The following is a 22,266-nucleotide window of genomic DNA, read 5'->3' as shown; positions in this document are numbered from 1 at the left end:
TGAAATGAGTAATTTACGAAGAATAACGAGGAGAGACGATGAGGAGAACATATCTGCATGTGGACTAAAATAAGAAAATGTTTCACAGGTGATGTATAACGAGTATGAAGTAAACGCGCAAAGGAAACGGATCAAAGTTTATGCCTGGTTGAGAAGTGGTGATGAGTTCTTCGGATACCAACAATAATAACAAGGACAGCAATAATAAAGATAATAATGTTAATGATATTGATAATCACAATAATAATAGTAATAATGATACTAATAAAAAAAATAATCATGATAATAGTGATAATATTGACAATGAAAATTTATTGATTGTACATTGAATTCAATGCAATTAATCATAGAAAAATGTTCAACGATGATTGCTAAGCTTTGTGTTACAGGCCCCTGATTATGCAAGACGGTTTATTTCCAACTCGTCTACTATCATTTGGTCTACCGTCAGTTCGTCCACTATCCTCATGGTCTAATTGCCAATTCGTCCACTCACCATTTTGTCATATAACCAGTTGGTCCAATAGCCATACCATTTGGTCTAATTGGACTTGGTGTTAATTGTGCAAAATGAATGAAAATGAAATGGATATTAGATCAAACTGTTATGAGACCAAATGGTCATAGACAAAATGGTGATTAGACGAAGTGATGATTTTTGGACTATATGATTATTGGACGAAATGGGTGTTAGACGGAGTGTTGGACGGAATGGCTTGAGACTATTAGACCATGTGGTGAATGGACAAGTTGTCAGTAGATGAATTGGCAATTTACCATGCAAGATGTGTGTTATTTACATTCCGTAAGTAGAATTTATCCTATGTCATACACCTTTCTGTGGTTCCAACAGATTCAAATTAGGCACAGTTTCGCAAGAGTCTGCAGTACTAACATACAAAGAACTATATCCCTCATACTCACTGGACATGAACGGGGTGGCGAGAATGATGGACCAAACCTTGGGCAGGCACTGAATAGACCTTAGCTCTCTCAGACCAGCTATCTCAACCAGTACATACTCTAGATAGTCAAGCTAAATCGGAATCAAGAATATTTATGCAAACATATTGTGTAATGTGTTTGTGGACTTGTAAGAATACCTACATATACTAAGATTAGTTTGAATGTTCCTACAGATCTAATAGAAAGAATTAGCACAAAATAGAGGAATAAAGAAATTGGTTTAACAGGTAAAGATGCCCTTTGTATACTTCATAATAACAATATACATGTAGTTGAGAAAGCGGCGTCAGAAACATTTTCTTTAAAAGTGAAAAGTATAGGATATATACATTATGGCATCACAATGGCCTGGTGAGGACATAGCAGTTTTAGAATTTAATATACATGTAAGTTATGTACAACTACATGTATATCTATTTTCCTCACCCTCTCACTGATTAGTTTTCCTTTTTCTTCAAATGCACTGAATTGGGTAACTATTCTCCTTGAAGATAACAAGCAAAGCTCCGAGAACTGTATCCCTCACCGATTATAATCTTGTTAGTATCTTGATTTTTTCTTTTGGAGGGTGGGGGAATCCCTGGACAAAGCTTACAGGATTTGAGTATCAAATGTTATCTCAAGACTGTGTTTGTCACTTACCATTCCAAATTTCTGTATCTGCTGCAGCATACTGTTCCACAGATGTATGTCATGGACCTCATACTCCAAACACAGCTCTGCAATTAGTCGCACACTCTGGAAGAAAATAAACATATATATTCATGGACGTGAAAGCTTGCTGAAGAATATTTTCAAATGGAGTTTATAATAATAATAATATAGAGTATTTATAAAGCGCCAAATCCACATTGATTATGTGCTCAAGGCGCTGAAATATACTTGGTATATTATTATTACCCCGGCTGTAGCTGAGCGGCCATATAGGCGCTAAAGCATTCAAGGAATAAATCCTACCGGGTACCCATTCACCTTACCTCGGTCGAGTGCAGCACAATATGGATAAATTTCTTGCCGAAGGAAATTACGCCATGGCTGGGATTCGAACCCACGACCCTCTGTTTCAAAGTCCGAAGACTAATCCACTGGGCCACAACGCTCCACACGTCAATTTGGATCCACAAGTTTATGTGGATAAACAGACACAAACTCCAATCGAGTGCAAAATTTAAACAACAGGAGAACATGGGAGGACCAACACAATATCTGAACACAAATCGATTCCATCCAATGGCTACAATATCCAAGAGTATTATATGAAAGGAATTGAGAACATGTAAGTAATTTTAATAACTTCTGATGCATAGCTCTGTAATAATCAAACAAAATACACCAGAAAGAGACATCCGCATCTATCCAATGCAACCATATCTTTTATTCAGTGGTAAAAAAAAATTATTAAAAAACTTTATTAGAACTTTAATCCTTTATCCTCTATAGACTAGGCAATTTGATTCCTACTAAAACCTATAATTACTAATTTGATGAATCAAAGATTATCAAAAAAAGGCTTTCAGTAACATATTGTCCCACTTGTGGTAAAGAGAGACGATTGAATGGATGACATTATTAAACTTAAAAAGTATTTGAAAACTCACAATGATAGTTTTCACCTTTCCCATGACTTGATTTCCCTTAAAACACTTGTTGACGTTACTACCATGAAGTGTTTAATAAGGTTCCTCTACTCACCCTGGGTTCATGGTTGTGGTTTTTCCAGAGACCCCTGACCAGACTAGCCTTGTTGGATGATGTGAACGTACTAATATCCATGGCGATATTTAGAGCTTCAAACTCACTAAGGTATACCAAATTCTTCAAGTATTCCCTGATGAATTAAATTTGATGATACAGCCATTTGTAAACACCCCAAATACAAATAACCCTCAATCCTAAAAATCCTAATACAGTTGTGACTAATAAACAACTTTACATTCAAACATTCAAATGCTTGTTAACACCAAGAATCATAATCTACAAATATCAAAATTTCAACTTTTGCTGATTGGAGGTAAGAATGATTTAGCACTTTTCAAGACAATATTTTCTTTACCTTCCACAGATGAATACTGTAGGTCTGAATGTTATCTGCCATCAAAAATTTCATAAACTTGAAATATATACATTTATTTTGTTATTCACCGACTTCCTGATAAATTTCCAGAGCAGATACATTACATTCAGGAAAGCATTTCACGAAGCAAATAATCAGTGATTCCCCAAAAGACTGTTAAATTTAATGAAACCCTTGCATGATTTTATTATTCACTGACGTTCCAAATATTTCTGAGTCTACAAACAATTCAGTTCAGTTTCATTTATTTCACATCTCTCATAAAAACATTTAAATAACAGATAAAATGTTTAAACATATTTATACAAATATACACAATAGATAATGGAAAAAAGGTTTGGCTTAAAAAAACAACAACAAAGAAGAAGAAATACACAAGAAATCAATTGTAAAAAAGTGAACGGATAGGAGTGAATAACATTAAGTAGCAGTGGATGTTGGGGATCAGCAATAAGACATTGGCCTGTCTAGGCTGATCCCTTGTATACCGCCAAAAAAGATCAAACAGATTAGGATTTAATAGAAATACAAAAGAAAACAAAAGCAAAGATCCTACACCAAAAGAAAAAAAAAAGAGAATTTGATCGGGGGGGGGGGGGGGTGGAGAGGGGGTTAACATGCAAAGAGTTTAATTTACCTATTAATGTAACAATTCAATAACAATATTTTATATTTCCTTTTATAGTTACTTAAAGTATACATCCAAAGAATCAAAAGTATTTTATAATGACTTTATGTGGTCATCATTGTAAAGGGGAAGTATTACTAATCAGATATATAACTTCACTTTTCAAAATAGTGATCAGAGATTGCAGAAATCAGCTCTCAAAAATGATTTATTTTCATGCCATATTTCTGCCTTCCACCGGTCCTCTTGCGAGCTCCAGCTGAGTGACGTCACACAATGAGCAGTGAGCAGCTGAGCTGACAGCAGCCCATTGGAGACGATCTTTCCAATCAGCGTTTTTTGTTCTTAGAATTGTTTATTCCCCTTAAGATTGGTCTTGTTATATAGATAAAAGTTTGAATTTACTGAACAGTGAAAAAAAGTGCACATTTAACGTATTTTGGTAACCGATATTTAGCTTAGAATTTTTTTTTTTTCAAGAAATATATGTGAATAAGCAAAGCATATTTTCACGTAGAAATCACACTTGCGTCACATTAATGTTATAGTCAATATAAAGCATAGACATTCTTCTTTATGACTGAACAAAAATTATGAAATTTCATTAAGTAGCAAAGTCAGGAACCACAAAAAAAACACGGCAATATCCATCGCGAAATGACTGAAATTGCAGTTGAATTGCCGAAGCAATAATAGGAAACAGCGGCGAGCGGACTTTCTTTCATATATCTTAAAAATGCCTTCCTTTTAGGGCGATGGTCTGTGGCCAAATGCGTTGGCCATTGTTTTGTCATGTGCGAGGACCCTGGTTCGAAACTCGGATTTTTTTTTTTCTGGGTATTTTTTTTTTATTCCTTCCCCGTCCCTACCCATCTTTTTTTTCTCTTTTTATTTTCTTGTGAAATTCTATTCAGACCTGTATTTATCAAATCTTGCTTCGTAATTGCTGCTTTTGATTTTCAAGTTCTTGATTAGATTATTTCTACTCTTATTTGGGATGGGAGGGGTAGAGTTAAAAGTCAAGTCCACATCAACTAAAAATTATTTGAATAGAGTGATTTCCCTTGTTGTTTTTACTCAAAACAGTCATATACACAAAACAATGATATGCAAATTAGAGTTGTCACTCACATCACATTCGTTTCTATTTTTTGTGGCATTTTGTTTTTTATTCTTTGCAGATTTGACGATAGGAAACTCTTCATCTGATCACAATAGGTTATATTTACGGAACTGTTAAAATAGTAATTATATAAATTTGAATCAAAGTTTTTATGAAATTTCCTGCAATATCTTGTTATTTTTCTTTAAATTCAAATGAATTTTTGATTGCGTGGACTTCTCCTTTACTCTTAATGTAGGGAATGCATAGCAAAATTTATCCAGAAACAAAATTGTCTTAGAATATGCAAATCAGTAATTGGACACATGTTCACTTTTCTTTCATCCAGGCCACTTCCTCACATCCACCAGGCTTTCAGTCTTATAACAAAAATGATGAACCATCACACAACATTCACAGTGCTTCACAATAAATATTTCACTTCTGTTCATACATGCAATAAATATTGTGGAAAACAAATAAAAGGCGTACCCATATTCAAATACCGTTTAAAAGGACAAATATATTATACCTTTCGAGAAAAATCAGCACGTTAAATATCTGATAACAAAACATAATTATGGGGCACTGCAAGAAACTTATGTTCAATTGCAAATCAAGCGTAAGTCTTAAATTCAAATTCAAGCGTAATAAGGTCGAGTTGCAATCGCAATTCAACTACATGTTTAATCAAAGGACTTACCCTTGATTTGGGACGTGTGATTGAGTATAACATTTCTCGCAAAATGCCCTAGTAACATTAAAATTGTTCTTTCGTTTTAAATTGTGTGTTATTATTTTTTTTGCTGTATTCCTGTCCAAGTCAAATTTCTTAGTTCTCTCCAAAACTGTGCTCAAAATTGTTTCCAAGATTGATAAAGAAATTTTTTCTTTTGTATCATTATCAGTCCACAACTTGCAAACCGTAGGTCATGGAAGGAGTGAAGAAAAAAATGGCTATATCCAAATCATAGTAAAAGGACATGATGGAATCTCCCAGATTGAGGTAGCAAGCAGAGACCAGAAGTCACGTCAGCAATTGTGCAGATCTGTGTGTAGAAGAGAGAAAAAAAGAAATAGTTAAAATAATCAAATCAAAGTATGAATTTAATTATCATGATGATTGATGACGTGCGGTGGCATGTAATTCCCGGTCAACAACAAATGATAGTAGGTTTAGACACCTGAAAAGTTCCACTCAGAACACTGGTGCTCTACCTCAAGTGATGTTTGTGTAGGCCCCACTCCACTTCACTACCGCTACACTACCGTACATGTACGCCACACCTACCCGGGTAGGTGTGTAGCGTAGTGTAGGCTGTAGCAGTACTCCAGTAGTGAAGTGGAGACTACACGAACATCACTTGAGGTACGGTGCTCTCTGAGTCTCTGTGTCATTACAAAGATTGCATTTATCTTCATTGTTGAAGGCATTACGCATACATATATGCAGCAACACTCTAATCAGAAAGAAACACCAGACTCTAATTTTGGCCCACCCAAGGGTTCATTACATGCCGCCGCGCACAGAAAATTCAAGCCATAGAAGTCGTGGACCCAAGAAGTGAGATCCCAGCACGCGCGACCCACTAGTTAGAAATCCACTGCCAAACGCGGTTCGTGGTTAGTATACTAATACTAACCTCGCAATACGTGTGAGTGATTTTGGCCAGGAATCAGGGTAATCACTGCTGAAAATTTGTCTGGCTTCATGACATCGGCATCATGGTGATATAATTCTGTGTATAATCAAAAACTTAAACATTTCTCTGAAACAGCAGATTTTCAGCCATGGTCCATACCACTCAGTGCTCCTAAATAATTTAATCGCCTGCCTGAGTCCTGACCAGTTTTAGAAATCTGAAGAAAAAATCTGCTGGAATTGTGCCACTCACACGTATTAAGTATACTAACCTCGCACCACGAACCGCGTTTGGCAGTGGATTTCTAACTAGTGGGTCACGCGTGCTTAGCCTGGAGGCGTCTGGGATCTCACTTCTTGGGTCCACAACACACAACTTCTATGGCTTGATTTTTCTGTGCGTGGCGGCATGTAATGAACCCTTGGGTGGAATTGTGCAAAAACATTATTTCTAAAATAAAAACTTTTTAATTTTAATAGTAGTTATGCCAAAATGCATGATTCTAAACTTATATCAGATCTGTATCTGTCATCTGACCTGAATGCATCGTCAGAACAAGTACAGTTTCCAAACATGCTTACCTTGACTTTTGACTGGATCAAACAGCGTAGCCTGCAACATGCATCGGGAGCAAGTGAATGGGACCGTGCAGCTTGGAGTTTTTCAATAGTTAGTAGAGCAACACAACGAAGACTGTCGAGTGGACAAAATCGATCTTTCCAGTTCACAATTCAATAAAAAACGGGCAAAATAACACAGTTCTGGTTCCCTTATAGTCTGAAGTTGTCGAAAACAGAATTCGGATGTCACATTACATGAAGAAAACGGTAAATTCGAAAGATATTGAAGAGGTCAGTAAGGTGATTCAGTGTATTATGCACAGAGGGATGATGAGCTCGATTATTGTGTGACGTCATTATTCTCGACTGTTTTCACTGCGTGAACTTTCGGTCTGGGGGCGGCTGGGGGGCTTAGAATGGTCTCTAATAATTTCATTTCTTGCATTTCCACGACATCAATAAGACTTTTTAGTGACATATTTGTGTATAAAAAGACAAGACCTTTCCATTCATATATAATTTGTCTATAATCATCACTTTCGTGAATTTTCTTTGGATGTATACTTTAAGGTTGGGCATTGCTTCATAACTTGGGGCAAAGATGCTGCACAAGACATAGGTTTTCATTCATCTTTTCCTCTTTGAAAGACTGAAATGCCACAAACTCACAAAACATTCAGGTTTCCCAAGTATTGATTAACATTCCCTTTAAATGTGTACTGTACCTGAGCTCACTGACAGGTAGCTTGGAAACTTTAGAGATGACGTCATCGTCGGAAAGAGAGAAGAGACAACGAAGTGCCCTCACCTGACATCCCGTAGTGACGTGAGTTGAGGTTTGCTTGAAAAAATAATCACCAACATTTATAATTGTTCCATGGAATAAGAATGCATCATTCAATTGCATTCCATCACATAATGTCTCATTCATACAGATACTACCTCCCTAAAAAGTTATTATTTAAGAAAATGCCACAACTGTCACTCTCATACAAAAAAGCTCCAAACAGTAGAAGAGATGCTGTTAACAATTCATGTCAAATTGGGTTTTTTTTCACAGGTAAAAAACTGATATGTAATCAAATCTTAGTGGGATCTGCACACTATTTCCTATGGAAACAAGTACAATATCAATGCAATGAATTCAAATCCCTTGTCAAAACTGCCCTAGTTCTGCACGAATGATCTCCAAATTTATCAGTTCAAGTGAAGCATCTATAGGTGACAAGTGAGAGAGAACAAACAGAGGCCGAAATAGAAGCAATGGCATAATGAGGATTTAACATGGTGAAAATTACCTTGAAAGCAACGTTTAATAAGAAGAGAATGGTGCTCTCAGGCTTCTGGCGTTGCAGCAGATATTTCAATCTGAAAATAAAACAGAAAGAAAGAAAGAATACATTCAGTCATATTATAAATCATGAATATTTTTTTCCATTATCAAATAGATATTTATAAATTTAAGGACACATAACAATTAAAACAAAGTGACTGGAAAAAAAAACTATCATATTCAAATGAATTTTGATGTCATTATCTTTCCTACATGAAGCTGAGGAAAGATACATATCATGGGAGAAGAGATAGTGAATCTCACTAAATGAAACCAAAAGGTGATTATTTGCTTTATATTTCACAGCGGAAATACAATATTAGTTACACCCTGCTTGTTCACGTAATACAGGAAATATCTATGATCTGGTTCCATATTTCATGAGGCGCAAATTGTAGCGCACAGCACGATGCCTGAATACGCATGAAATATGGTTCCATATTATGTGGTAAAAATCAGCACTGGGCATGCGCGTAACAATAAAAACAATATTTAAACAACAACAGATGAACATCAAACAGGTTATACGAGCTCATATTTAATACCTGTTTGATTTTCGTGACCAAGTAAATTAGGTAAGTACGGGTGTGTCTCACAAACAAATCGACCAATCAGATCAAAGAATTCATGAAAAAAATGGCCCACTAAGAGATAATGAAATATACTATCTAAAGCAAACGTATACACCCTTAATCGTGAACATTGGTAATGCACATTTGTGTGTATCACTTATTTGTAAATCAGTACAATGTGCAACAAATTTAGTTTTATATTTTCACAAGGGAACACAATTGTTAACAAACTACCTTAATTTTGCGTACACTCCAAATAATGTCAACATTCAAGGCGACTGTATAAAACTTATAACTTGGGAGATGAGCAAAAAGCAAAACATCTTTTATTTCATTGGTCAAATCTTATCACATGATTCAATTTGCACCAATCAGACAAACATGTTCTACGTATATATATTAAGGCCACCACACACCTTACGACCCAACTGGTTTCTGACTGGTCTGCGACTGAGTGAAGGGAGATGAATCGCAATGTAGTCATAAGCCTCAACACCGCACACCTTGTGATCCGACTACCCTGCTGTCGGGGACTCACGCATGTGCTTTTTACCATAGCAACTGAGAAAATGACACTTACTACTGCGTATACGCATCGAATATAATTTATGCGACAGTATTTAAGTGCGACTCTGCTGTCTGATTGGTTGAAAGTTGGATTGGGCTTGCGATTCAGTTGTAAGTATTCGACATGTCAAATCCTTACGAGTTTCTTTGCGATTTGCCTCTGACCGACAAGACAAGAGCAGTGATGTCACATTTTCCTCACTCAGTTGCAGACCAGTCAGGTCGTAAGGTGTGCAGTGGCCTTTAAATGTAATATATATTACCTCATGAGACTTCTTTCTTCTTCTGAAATCTCATCTTCAACAGACGAATCAAAGTTAAAATTCATTGTCTACGAGAGAATGAAAGAAAGAGATATTCTCATATGATTATAAAGCCTGTATTTTAAAAAGTCTAGTCTAAATGGTCTAAACCTGTGATTAAACAAATGGTGGCTAAGTAGACACATCAGCATCAGATGCAAAATTAATAATTAATAGTCTTCTATGTAATCTAACTACTAAAATTGTCTTGGAATGATGATCATTTTCTTGGACATTAAAGCATGAGAGCGGAATTCAGTAATCAAAGGGAACAGACATGAACAAACTTTCTTGATTAGAAATATATTAAAATAGATCAGGGGTGGTATTCTGGAACACTGTCATAACTTTTGTCATTTCTCTTCGAGATATGACACCGTTATGATTGTCACATATCGGTATTCTGAACATTGTTTTTTCCCTGTCACATCTCTAAGTTCCCGCCCATCTTTTCGGAAGCACACCAATCAAAATCATCTTTAGTTCTCAGTGGGAGCCCTTCTAACCAATAGGAAGGCCCTGTGGCAGGTAGGGCGTATTCCCAATACAATTGCTGGCATCGCGCAACTACGCGTATATTGATGCGCTTAATTACAAGGAGAGAGACAATGAGCTGTGAAGGATTTTAGAAGAGAAGTAGAAAAAGAAGGAAAACAGAGGAAAAAAAGGAGGAATTAATATGTAGGGCCTAACTACTTGTAGCATGAAAAAATATATTCGAAAATTGTCATGGATGATGAGTGAAACTAATACCACAATCTAATCTAAATAATATCATTATATGCTTGACATTTACTCGGCAGGGTATCAGGATATTTGGTACTAAAAGATATGACAAAATTTATGACTGCTATCCCCGTCATAAATTTTGCTTGTATAAAAGGATTACGCGCATTTAAAGCCGCATATTTTTTGTGCGCGCTAAAGAGAATTAGAGAAGAGACAAAATTTATGACAATATTTGTGATAAAAGTTATGACATTCACCAGAATACTGATTTTGTCGTATCTCTGAGAAAAAATGAAATATGGAGAAAAGACAATGTTCAGAATACCGCCCCAGAATACAAACAAAATTGCATGAAGAACCATGTGTCATTTCACAAATCAGCTTTCTCATTTGGTTAAGTGCATGTAAAGATATATTTGAGTGTAATATAATTCCTGACATATATCACTAATTCTGATTAAAATAAAAATAACACAAAGAAAACATACAAATAATGAGCCATCATATGACAGAAGTGAGATTAATTATTCTACAGGAAAGCCTTTAAAGAAGAATGTTGAATGTTGATATCAACTTGAAATGATTTTATCCCTCTTCCAATCTCTATCTTTATCATACACGATAGTGTAAGTTTGATTCAATACCCCCCCCCCTCCGAGTTGAAGCCTCTGGCAATATAATCTAATTATGGTAGCATATGGTATAGTTTTATTAAGGCTCTTCCATAGCATTAACATACAAACCCAATAGTGAATGTCCATTCTTCATATTTCGATATTTTCACAGAGCTGTCGACCTGAAGATTCATTTTAAAAGTTGAAAATAAGTATTTTGGTGATGAAATCAGTATTTCCAAAGAAATACAATAAACAAAACATAAAAATGAAACTTTAAATATCAGTATTTTGCTCAAAACCATCAGTATTCTCCTCATTGTTCATTATTGACTACTGAAAATGAGTACTAGTTGGTAGCTCTGTTTTCAGATTACCGTGAAACCCTACCGTGTCTTCCTGTTTGCTGGTGGCTGGTTGAGGCATCCATTGTTCCATCAGATGAATACGAATCTTCTCTAGGTTACTGTTGTTTATCTTAGCGATCTCTTCCACTGCTGTGTTAATGTCTGAAGCATAGGATAAAGAAAAAATAAACTTAGAATAAAGTTAACATATCTAATAGTAATAATGTAGAAGTTGTATAAGGTTTTTTTTTTCTTAATTACTGTTGTTTATCTTAGATATCTCTTGTACTGCTGTGTTAATAATGCCTGAAGCATAGGATAAAAGCAAAATACAAAGAATGAAATAAGCAAAAAAGAATGATTAAAAAAAAAATTTTCCGGAATTACAGTTGCTTATGTTTCCTTGCTCCTGCTCTGATGTATTAATGTCTGAAACATAGAACAAAGACACAATACTAGGACAAAGAATATATACTGTAGAAGTTGTATAAGTTTTTTTTTTCTAAATTACTGTTGTTTTTCTTATCTATCTCTTCCACTGCTGTATTAATGTATGAAGCATAGGATAAAGACAAAATACAGTTAGAATAAAGTAAACATATTTAATACTGTAGAAGTTGTATACGTTTTTTTTTCTAAATTACTGTGTTTATCTTTCTTAGCAATCTTCTACACTGATGTATTAATGTCTGAAGCATAGAACAAATACAAAATACTAGTACAAAGAATATATTTAAAATACTGTAGAAGTTGCATAAGTTTTGTTTTTTCTAAATTACTGTGCTTATCTTAGATATCTCTTCCACTGCTGAGTTAACGCCTGAAGCATAGGATAAAAGTAAAATACAAAGAATGAAATAAGCAATAAAGAATATTGATTAATTTTTTCTGAATTACTGTTGTTTATCTTTCTTGGCAATCTTCTACACTGATGTATTAATGTCTGAAGCATAGATCAAATGCAAATTACTAAGAATGAAATTAGCATATTCAAAAGAATACTGTAGAAGTTGTATTAAGTTTTTTTTCTAAATTACTGTTGTTTATCTTTGCAACCTCTTCCATTGATGTATGTCTGAAGCATAGAATGAAAGAATGAAGAAAGAATATTCAAAGGAATACTACAGAAAAAGTTAACATGGAAAATAGAAATTCCAGCTCTCAAAAGCAGAATTACATTACATACAAGCGGCGTACATGACGATTATAAAGAAATAAGAAATTAAATTTTATAATCAAAGTTATTAAATCATATCCATTTTCCCCAAGAGTATATATTGCTAGGCCCTTTTCATTGTCTTCTTTGGTAACGTTGCCCTAGCTGCAGACCTGCCAACCTCTGTGAATGAAAAACTGTATTCTGTGATTAAAAAAAAATGTATTTTTCCCCAAAAAAGTGTATTTCATAATAAAATGCTTGGCGCACTCGCTCATCACGGCGCTCAAGCTGCATGCAAGCTAAAATGCGCACTGCTCTTGCAGATGAAAAAAAACAAACATTAAAACATGTGTATATCATCACCCTGGTTTTAACAAAATGATTGAAAAAAAAAACAAGTTACCTGAAATTGCATTGATCTAATAACCATATTTGTGTAGGTTTTATGAAATAGAGACATATAGAGATTATTTTTCCCAATAAATTACAATTTTGTAAAAAAAAAATACAAAAAACGTATTTTTCAAAGAAAAAACGTACCGCCGTATTTTGGTTGCAAAAACGTACTAAATACGGCTAAAACGTACTGGTTGGCAGATCTGTAGTTGTATCTCTTGGAACCACAAGAATCTATCATAATAAAAAGAAATTTGACAATCAATTGTATATAACATATTTTGCATAATCTTCAGGAGAGACCTGCGGGTCACAGTTCTGTGTGCGCGCCCTTCTAGGCAACCCAGATTGGCTGGCTCCTAAAAAAATGTGCCTTTGACAGATATATGGCGCTATACAAATACTGTGCATCATCATCATCATCTTCACTAAAATTTTTAGACTTCACCATTGTTTTACTTATGGAAGTTTGACTTTCGAGTTATGCTCCGTTAACCCATGATAACCTGAATTTGTTGCAATAAAATGATGACCAGAGCCAGAATTTACTTCAATATTTGGATTAAGTTAATCTTTTACTTCATTTTGAACCTGACCTGGTAAGTTGAGATGATAACCCTGCATGCGTTGTTCAATACTGGGATGTTCGTAGAGTTTAAAGATTAGTTTAGCAGGGGTAGCGATCATTTGGGTATACTGAGGTTCAGCCAAACCGTGCCTCCGAAGTGCTTCCTCGGTGCAGACGGCTCGGAGCTCTGCAACCAGACGTTGGTGAATGACACAGGCCTTCTGGTGGTCAGGAGTCTGTCAAAATGGAAAGTTAGCCGATTGGGTACTAAATTCTCGGCAATTCCATAAAATAATAAACTTGTATACTTGTCATACACTTACTTCACTTCTTGAACTACCCAAATCACAATCTTTTAAGAGCATTAAAAGTTTTCAGAACTAGAACACAAACATATAATTCCAGTAATATCCCACATACCGGGGGTCAGACATTCATATTTTATAGAACTGCTCCTGTAAAAATCAGTCTGATTTGGACAGATCTTTCATACTAAAGACTACCAGATTTTAAATTGTGATCTTCTGTACGATTGGACAGTCTATGAAGACCAAAAGTTTAGTTTCCCTTGCACTGTTTTCCACATTGAAACATATGTAAATAGGTAATGCATTTTCATGAAAACTGACTTTCTCCTCTCCCTTGGGCAGTCTTTACAAATGGCTTTCATTGAAATTTTGTCCTACATCAGAACATTTAAACAGATTCATTTATTTATTCATAATCAAGAAATCTTTGAAGTAAAATTCAATCATCATAATAGCCAACCTTCATCAGAATCATACCTGTATGAAATATGAAAATGACAACATTCTGAAGGTCATATAGTTTCATTAATAATTATAATAATATTAATAATAATAATAATCAGTTCCTAGTAACACATAATACCATATAGTATCTATGCATGTGGAATAATTGCTTTAATTTTGTATAGGGCTAACACACTTGCTTCTTTAAAAGATATGATTTGAATCTGTTGACATCTGTTATTGATTTTTTTATTATGAGGTAGGTTGTTCCACAAGTTTGGTGCCATTTTCCCCAAAACTCTATCACAAAAGTCTTTGATTTTACTTGTATTATAGGAGATCCTTTGATTGTGAACACAAACTTTGACTGGGTTAATATTTTTTAATAAGATCACCGAAGTAAGCGGGGCATTCCCATTAATGCAATTAAAATCAAGAGTGAGGACTTAAAACAAAATGTGAGCCTTTATCGGAAGCCAATGGAGACTACTTAGGATGGTGTCACATGTTCAAATTTCTTTTTGCGAAATAAGAGCCTTGCAACTGAATTTTGTATGGAGTTAAGAAAGCTGAGTATCTAGTACTCCTAGAAGCAGTTCATTATTACAGTGTAAGTGACTGAATATAAATGCATGAATGAGTCTTTCTGTGGTTGGCTTATCCAGAAAATGCCTTATTTTTCCAATTCTTTATAGTCCAATGGCTGCTGCTGTACAAATATTATTTACATGAGCATTAAAGCGTTCTTACCCCTTCTTCACTTAATTCTTGCCACCTACTCGCAAGCCGCTCACACATCTTCAGAGCCATCTCCTTTTGTTTACCTAAAAATTCGGATAAAATAATATCATGAAATTGTGGGATTCTTGACTACATGCAGACAGAATTAATGCTTCCTCCATGGTAGATCTGCAACACATTACACACACTCTAAACTTCTGATACTTTTAGAATATCACTCCCATATGCATACATAGAATGACATCATGTAATTTTGATTCATCTTTTGGATCTAAGGTTATCTTGAGGAGCTGCGATCGCTTTAACATTTGACAAAAATCTGATCAGATCAGATCACCACCGCTCCCATACATGACCCACCAGGGGACCGTTTCATGAAAGAACTTGTCGAACGTTTTATCTAGTTACCATAGTAACAGTGTCTCTCAGCCAATCAGTATCAAGGAAAGTTGTCAGATCTGACAACTTGTCGGACAAAATGTAGATGAAACACTTCCCTGATGTCGATCTGTCAAATGTTTCTCTTGAGAACAAGATATCATATGCTTGTGTACACAGTGCATAGAAAAATATGCTTAACTTTTTGAAAATTCTGTCAAAACTATATTTCAAAATCTAAAATAGATTGTGTAATGTTCAAAGATGTATAGTCTCTTCTTTCAGATGACACAAAAATACAAATAATTATTCACCCATGAGCAATCACTGATATTTTTATCAAGAATGTCACATATGGCTTTGTGCAGAAATTAAGGAAATTGACACAATGGAAGGAGCAATCTAAATGGAGTTCTACTAATCAAATGAATTGCTCTTTGCATTCATTTATGATACCTTAAGAATTATGCATCAATTTATATGAATAATTGTAAGATTCCAGTTTCCTTTTGTTTTGTTTGAATGTGTAATTACCCCTAAGATCTTGGGTATCAATAAAATAAAAGAAATACAGACAATGGGAACTTGACTATACTAGCCTTTCTCATTATATGCAAAGGATATGCCGGCGCATATTTTGGACTTACTGACTTGAAGTTCCTTAGCAATGAATCTAGCAGTCACTACGGCCATCTCAGGATTCTTAACTTGGAGGAGTATGTTCTTGACCTTCACCAGGGTATCCATGTCCAGTTTACAAGGTGGACGGAATCCCTTTTCATCTCCACCCTCTGTGATAAAAAAATCAGGTCTTGGTTAAATAATGTAGATTTATTTCATAACAAACATAACTAATAACTTCTGCAGGTTTCCATGTCGGAGAACGAATCAATGGTTTCATGGTATATCATATATATACTTTTTTGGTCCTGAAAACGATCATCTAAACTTAACATTTTGGCAACTATGTTCTTGCAGTGAATAAGACAAACAATCATAAGCTTTGCGCTGGAAAGAAAGATACATCAAATTCCCCTTGGAACTGATAGTCAGTCCTGTGACTTACATTCACATCATGAATAATGATTAATCCAGGAGAGAACCACATGACCTTTCCTTCAACACAATCTAATCAACAGTACATCAAATTAAAATTCCTCACCTATCATCATTAGAATATTAAATCATTCTGCATCTATCAGTATTTAAATCGTCAAACTTGAAAACATTGCTTCATTTCTTTTATCACCTGGGTCCGTTTTCACAAAACCTGAATATCTCCAGTTATCACCCATTAACAATGCCAACAATACACGATTAGGTGAATACTACATTAATGAAGGTTTATGAATATAGGCCCTGGTTACTAAATGTATATGTTTTACTTTTACCCTTTTTGTGTTACTATAATTGATTTTCTTTGATAAGCTTTGGTTGTTTTTGTATATTATTAATTTGCTTGTTAATTTCAAAGTTGTTTTTCTACAAATCCATTAATACTCAATCACAGCCTTGGTGCAAATAGCATTGTGCTGAATGTGGGCAACTGTAACAACAATAATAATAATTAACATTTCTAGAGCACCTCATACAATATTTCTGACTAAGCGCTCCGCAGTATTGCCTCGGCTTTAGCACGGTTACCCTAAATGGATGCTCAAGCATTCACGGAATTCCTTCCTACCAGATACCCATTTTCTACACCTGGGTGGAGAGTGGCAAATGTAGATAACTGCCAAATGACACAAGTCCTTCAATGGGATTTGAACCCCAGACCTTGTGGTTCAAAGTCTGGATTCTTCTCCACTGCACCACATGTCAATCCTGTACGTTGATTTTTTTTTCATAAAAGTCAAACAAACAAACCTGTATCAGTAAGATCTTTCTTTCCTTGATTTCTGGCTTTAATTATATTCTGAATGGTAGTCACGTAAAGCTGATCAGTAGAAAGCTGGTGTAGCAAAACAGAAAGAGAAAAACAGTATATCAGGATCATGTCTCTTTAAGAGTAGTACCAAATAAAGCTACCATGATATAATAATAATAACAAGGTGGTTCATGAACCACGAGTCTCGCCTGATTTCGCGACCCTTACATGACCTTTGACCTTATCATTCTCATGAACACACGTGTGGTATTACCCAAAGATTATTTGAACTTAGTGTAAACACAATTGATGTAGAGCAAGGTGAATTTAAAAAACTTTTATATTTTTGTAAAGGACTAAAAGACCAACGTACTGACAGAAAAGGTGGCTACTAGGTCTCTGCCGAACCTCGTTCAGGCAAGACAATAATAATAATATGAACATTGTAATGCAAAGGTATCCATCATAAGAAAATGTTCATGGTGTAAAGAATTTGAAACATATCAAAGAGAGGTAAAAGTTACCTTTATTGGAAAGCTTATTGGAAAACAGGTTTTTTTTATTTCTCTTAAGACGCCAAGGTAAACAATATCACAGATCATTGGTATTGATTGGCTGAAAAGCACTGTTACTTTGGTGACTTTATTGCAATGTGAAAACTGTGATATCTTTTATGATTTATGAAATAGGCAAAGTTCCTTTCGAAATTGACATGGAAGGATTTTGTCTGGGAATCATATGGTGTGTGCTCCCCCCTTCCCCCCCTGCCAAAAAATGCTACTCTCAAGCTAAAACGATGATAAATAATAGCTCCTTTTTTATCCAAGGTAGGCACTTCAGCTATTAGTTGATCTTCAAGCCAGCTCCTCCCATGATATGATAATAGGTTAACATAGTATGATAACATAGTATGATAACATAGTATGATAACATACATGTATGATATTATCACCCTTTCTCCGTTCTGATACACCAAGCATACAGTTGTTTATGGGGGAAATATTGAAATGGGGCAATAGAGCAAATGTTATCTGTTGCTAATCTGAGTCTTGTGTATAATACACCCTTTAACTTGCAGCTGAACTGTATCATAAAGGTAATAATATAAAACACTTACCCGCAGTACTTCAGCAATAGGGAGAAGCTCACCCAGAGTGTCTTCACTGAGTTCACGACCTGAAAGCCAGAATTCACAAGTTAACAAATAAGTGTTTGGTACCGCAAAACCGGAAAATAGCACTAAAAATGGACCTAAAGAAGCTTTTCGACATGCACTCATCAGAGTAAAATCGCATGAATGAACTGATCGTTAAACCAAACAATATATAACAGAACCGAAAATTACGATGGACACTAAATGACGAGCTGTGGTCGGCTGTTCGAAGCAGTATATATTCATGTTACTGACCCCATACTGCCAGAAGGAGTTTGTAGGAACCCTTGCGTTTTTTTTGTTGCTAATGCTTTAATTAACGGCTGTTTACTAAGCCTAATTCATAAGTTTACTTAGCCTAATTCATAAATTACGTAAGTAACGTAAGGTAACAATAGTCTGCGCCGCTTATTTCGGCAGGAATCTCAGAAGCATCTTTTCTCACTTATCCCCACATTTCATGATCATTGACACATAAAATAAAGGGTATGAGGAACAGGTGCTCCAAAAGATGCCTAGTAGGGTTCCCGCATAAAGATACAGCACACATGCTGTTGAGGTGGCCAAGTCAAACTGCACATATTTATTAGAGTACTACTAGACTGTTTCTTTATGCTATTAGATGAATATTACAATATTTAAGGGTATTTCAAATCTTAATATTAGCAGCTGAATTGGAAAATCAGAATGAATTATCAGTTTCATACAATCCTGCAAAAAACACTATCCCAAAATGAACACACTCTTATCTAAATTATCTTTCTGCAAACAAACACAACAGAGAGGTTTTTGTAATTTGTTATCAAGATCAAGTCTAGTCCATGTACGGATTTATATCATTATGACTTCCTTGAAAGAGAATGTGTGGCAACTATGCATGATTTTTCACTGAGCCATGGGTAAAGACGTATTTCAGAGGTGAATTTATGCTGTTACAGTCCTCTTTCACGAGTTACTATAAAGGTAACCCTGCCTCAGTCAAGTCTTGGGACCACGGGAACCTATTTGAACTCAAGAGAAATTTGACTTAAAAGAGGTATATAACACAGGTATGGCATAATCTGGTCAAATAACTGCTTCCCATTAGATCAACCTATATTTGTTTAGCAGTATTTCAATCATTTGAAGGACTTCAATAAAAAAAGTAATAAAGGAACTCACAAAGAATTTTCCACTGTCCTCCTTTCAGTAGAGGATGGAATGGAAGTCTTGTCTTGGAAAGCGGTGAAAGTGGTTTTGTAGTAAGCATCAGCTATACGACAGAAGGAAACATTGAGAACGTATGAATAAAAATCTCTAACAAGATGAGAAATGAATGTGGATAACTTATGTCGAAACAAACCTACATATCTTCCCCTCTTAAAAGTTAAGGTAAAAATAATATTAATAGTGGTATGCATTAGATAGGTGATAACAGATTTTTTTTTCATAATTCTTACCAGTGAAGTAAATTTAAAAAGGCACTTTATTTTAATAGAAGAATCAGAATTATTAAACATTATTTTCAAATATCAATTTTCACTATTTAATTGCACTTCTGTGGTCTTTTAGATGATAAATCACGTTAACAATTCAAACCTAAAAAGACTTATTCAACCCAAGACATTATTTTACATTATGTAATTTGTAACACAAGAAGCTCTCTATGCAACATATGACTTTTTTTCTTTCTTTTGAGCCTTGCACATCTTTTAAGACCAACTTTGCAATGGTCAGGTACATGGTTATAAAGTTTCTGCATGATACACACAATTTCTGCTCACAAAAACATGACTTCATTAACAAACAAATATAGCTTATAGCTAAAATTCCAAACTGTACAATGATCTTTTTTCTTTATTGATCAAAATCAATTCATATTTTGCTCAAAACCTATTAATGAATGTCAAGTGAAAATCCGTTGATTACATCCAAAGATAATAGATTTTGATTTTCTGTCTATGACATCACTTGCATGCTGCTCACTTATGTTGTGTAATTTGTCCAGAAATTTCAAATGATTTTATCTCGCACTTATGCTTCTATGAAAAAAAAAAATCATTCTCCATAAACAAAAGTAAATGGCAGTGTTACGAAATTTATACCACGCAACCTGTAGGGGAGCAGCTTGCATGTGATGTTACAGAATTCATACATCCAATATTTATGGAACATTCATGCTTTAAATCTAACCTGATATTAGGGTGTATTTTACCTTTAATCAAAGAATAGTGTAATCCATCACCCACCCATATTGATATATTGTGAATGGTTTAATCCAATACCAATCCATATTGAGAATGGTTTAATCCATTACCAACACTCATTGAGAATGGTATAGTCCATCACCCACCCATATTGACATATTGAGAATGGTTGGTGGTGATTGTTTTAATGGAGGCGCGATAGCTCAGTCGGTTGAGCGGGGGACTCGTATTCTGGTGACCCGGGTTCAATTCCCACTTGGTGCGCTAGTGCCCTTTGGTAAAGCATTAATCCTCAGTACCAGGTCCTTCGGAGGGGACCTTAAGCCGTCGGTCCTCTGGTTGCTTGCTTACAAGCATTCATGCTTTCTTAGCAATCAGGTAAAACAATCACCACCAATCAATATTCAGAATGGTTTTAATCCATTACCAACCCATATTGAGAACGGTATAGTCCATCATCCATCCATATTGAGAATGGTTTAATCCATCACCCACCCATATTGAGAATGGTTGAACCCATCGACCAACCCGAGATAGAAAACATAAATTTCTTACCCCTTCATCTTCTTCACTCTGTTGGAACATAATCTCATATTCTGAAGGAGGTTTACGACGTGTGTATGCTTCAAGGTAGTTAAGAAGTTGCAGACCCTATGGTAAAAAAAATCAAGCAAAGAAAATGTCATGTTCTTCATGTGGAATTATAGGAGTGTGTGATTGTATTTTACGGTATGAGATAGCTAACAAGTTGCAGACACTGAGCTTAGGATCTTCTCTTCAAGAGATGTGAAAATTGGGCTTTCTTTTTTTTTCTGATACACCCTGTACATACTACCTCCATAGAACATGTCTGATTGGTTACATATAAAGGGTTGTTTTCACTTTTAAGTGATATCATTCACATTTTCACTAAATTAAAATCTTCCTCTTTTAAAGATTTTTTTTTTTTCTGAGAAACTATGTACATACCACCTCTGCAGAATGTGTCTGATCTGTTACATCTACAGAACTATCATTTTCAGTTTGAAGATATTTTTTTTTCTTAGACACTCTGTACATACCACCTCAGTAGAATGTGTCTGATCTGTTACATCTGAAGTACTGTCGTTGATGATACCAAGAATTAGACGTAGCATCTCATAATCATAGCAGTCAATCTGTCAAAACAAGAAGTGTTTAAAATCATGGAGAAACAAGAAGAAAGGCCAATAAAATGTTGGTGAGGTAATAAAAATCCTTTATTTCCAATTGAAGTAGACCTACAAGGCTGCCAGGATATCATAATTTTCTTTTCTAATCAGGGAGAAACCTTCGTTTGAATTACAATGGGAGCACATGCTCCAAGCGGCATCTGAGTAGAAAGCCAGTGTTCATTCCATGTTAGAAAACATAAAGACCTCCCAATTTTTCTTACTAAAATAAGAATGATTTTGCTAACCAAAACGGATCATATGAAAAAACACCAACTAGATGGATTCTCAACTGCACAAAGTCAAAATCTGCCTTATCAAGATAATATCACACCTTGCATCAAAACAAATTTCAAAATGACTACTGTGACCTTTGACCTCATGATCACAAAATCTTCTCAGACCATACTTGGACAAAGTTTGAAAATGATTGATTATA

General features: G+C 35.0%; 1 protein-coding gene across 1 annotated transcript in view; it reads right to left on the bottom strand.

Annotated features, from left to right (window-relative positions):
• The window catches only part of LOC129272432 (kinetochore-associated protein 1-like), a 95,712-nt gene that overhangs the window by 9,653 nt on the left and 63,793 nt on the right, over positions 1–22,266 (bottom strand). The window contains exons 40-54 of the mRNA XM_064107295.1: positions 21,699–21,794; positions 21,193–21,288; positions 19,613–19,703; positions 18,416–18,474; positions 17,298–17,382; positions 16,079–16,222; positions 15,063–15,136; positions 13,589–13,796; positions 11,481–11,599; positions 9,709–9,776; positions 8,272–8,341; positions 7,699–7,814; positions 2,659–2,794; positions 1,609–1,704; positions 925–1,036 (exon numbers count right to left, since the gene is read on the bottom strand). Coding sequence (XP_063963365.1) covers positions 925–1,036; positions 1,609–1,704; positions 2,659–2,794; positions 7,699–7,814; positions 8,272–8,341; positions 9,709–9,776; positions 11,481–11,599; positions 13,589–13,796; positions 15,063–15,136; positions 16,079–16,222; positions 17,298–17,382; positions 18,416–18,474; positions 19,613–19,703; positions 21,193–21,288; positions 21,699–21,794 — 1,570 coding nt within the window. The remainder of the gene's footprint in view (positions 1–924; positions 1,037–1,608; positions 1,705–2,658; positions 2,795–7,698; positions 7,815–8,271; positions 8,342–9,708; positions 9,777–11,480; positions 11,600–13,588; positions 13,797–15,062; positions 15,137–16,078; positions 16,223–17,297; positions 17,383–18,415; positions 18,475–19,612; positions 19,704–21,192; positions 21,289–21,698; positions 21,795–22,266) is intronic.

This window comes from Lytechinus pictus, chromosome 12 (assembly GCF_037042905.1).
Source record: "Lytechinus pictus isolate F3 Inbred chromosome 12, Lp3.0, whole genome shotgun sequence".
Classification (NCBI taxonomy): domain Eukaryota; kingdom Metazoa; phylum Echinodermata; class Echinoidea; order Temnopleuroida; family Toxopneustidae; genus Lytechinus; species Lytechinus pictus.
Note: the sequence above shows the minus strand (reverse complement) of the source record. Positions and strands in the feature narration are given on the sequence as shown.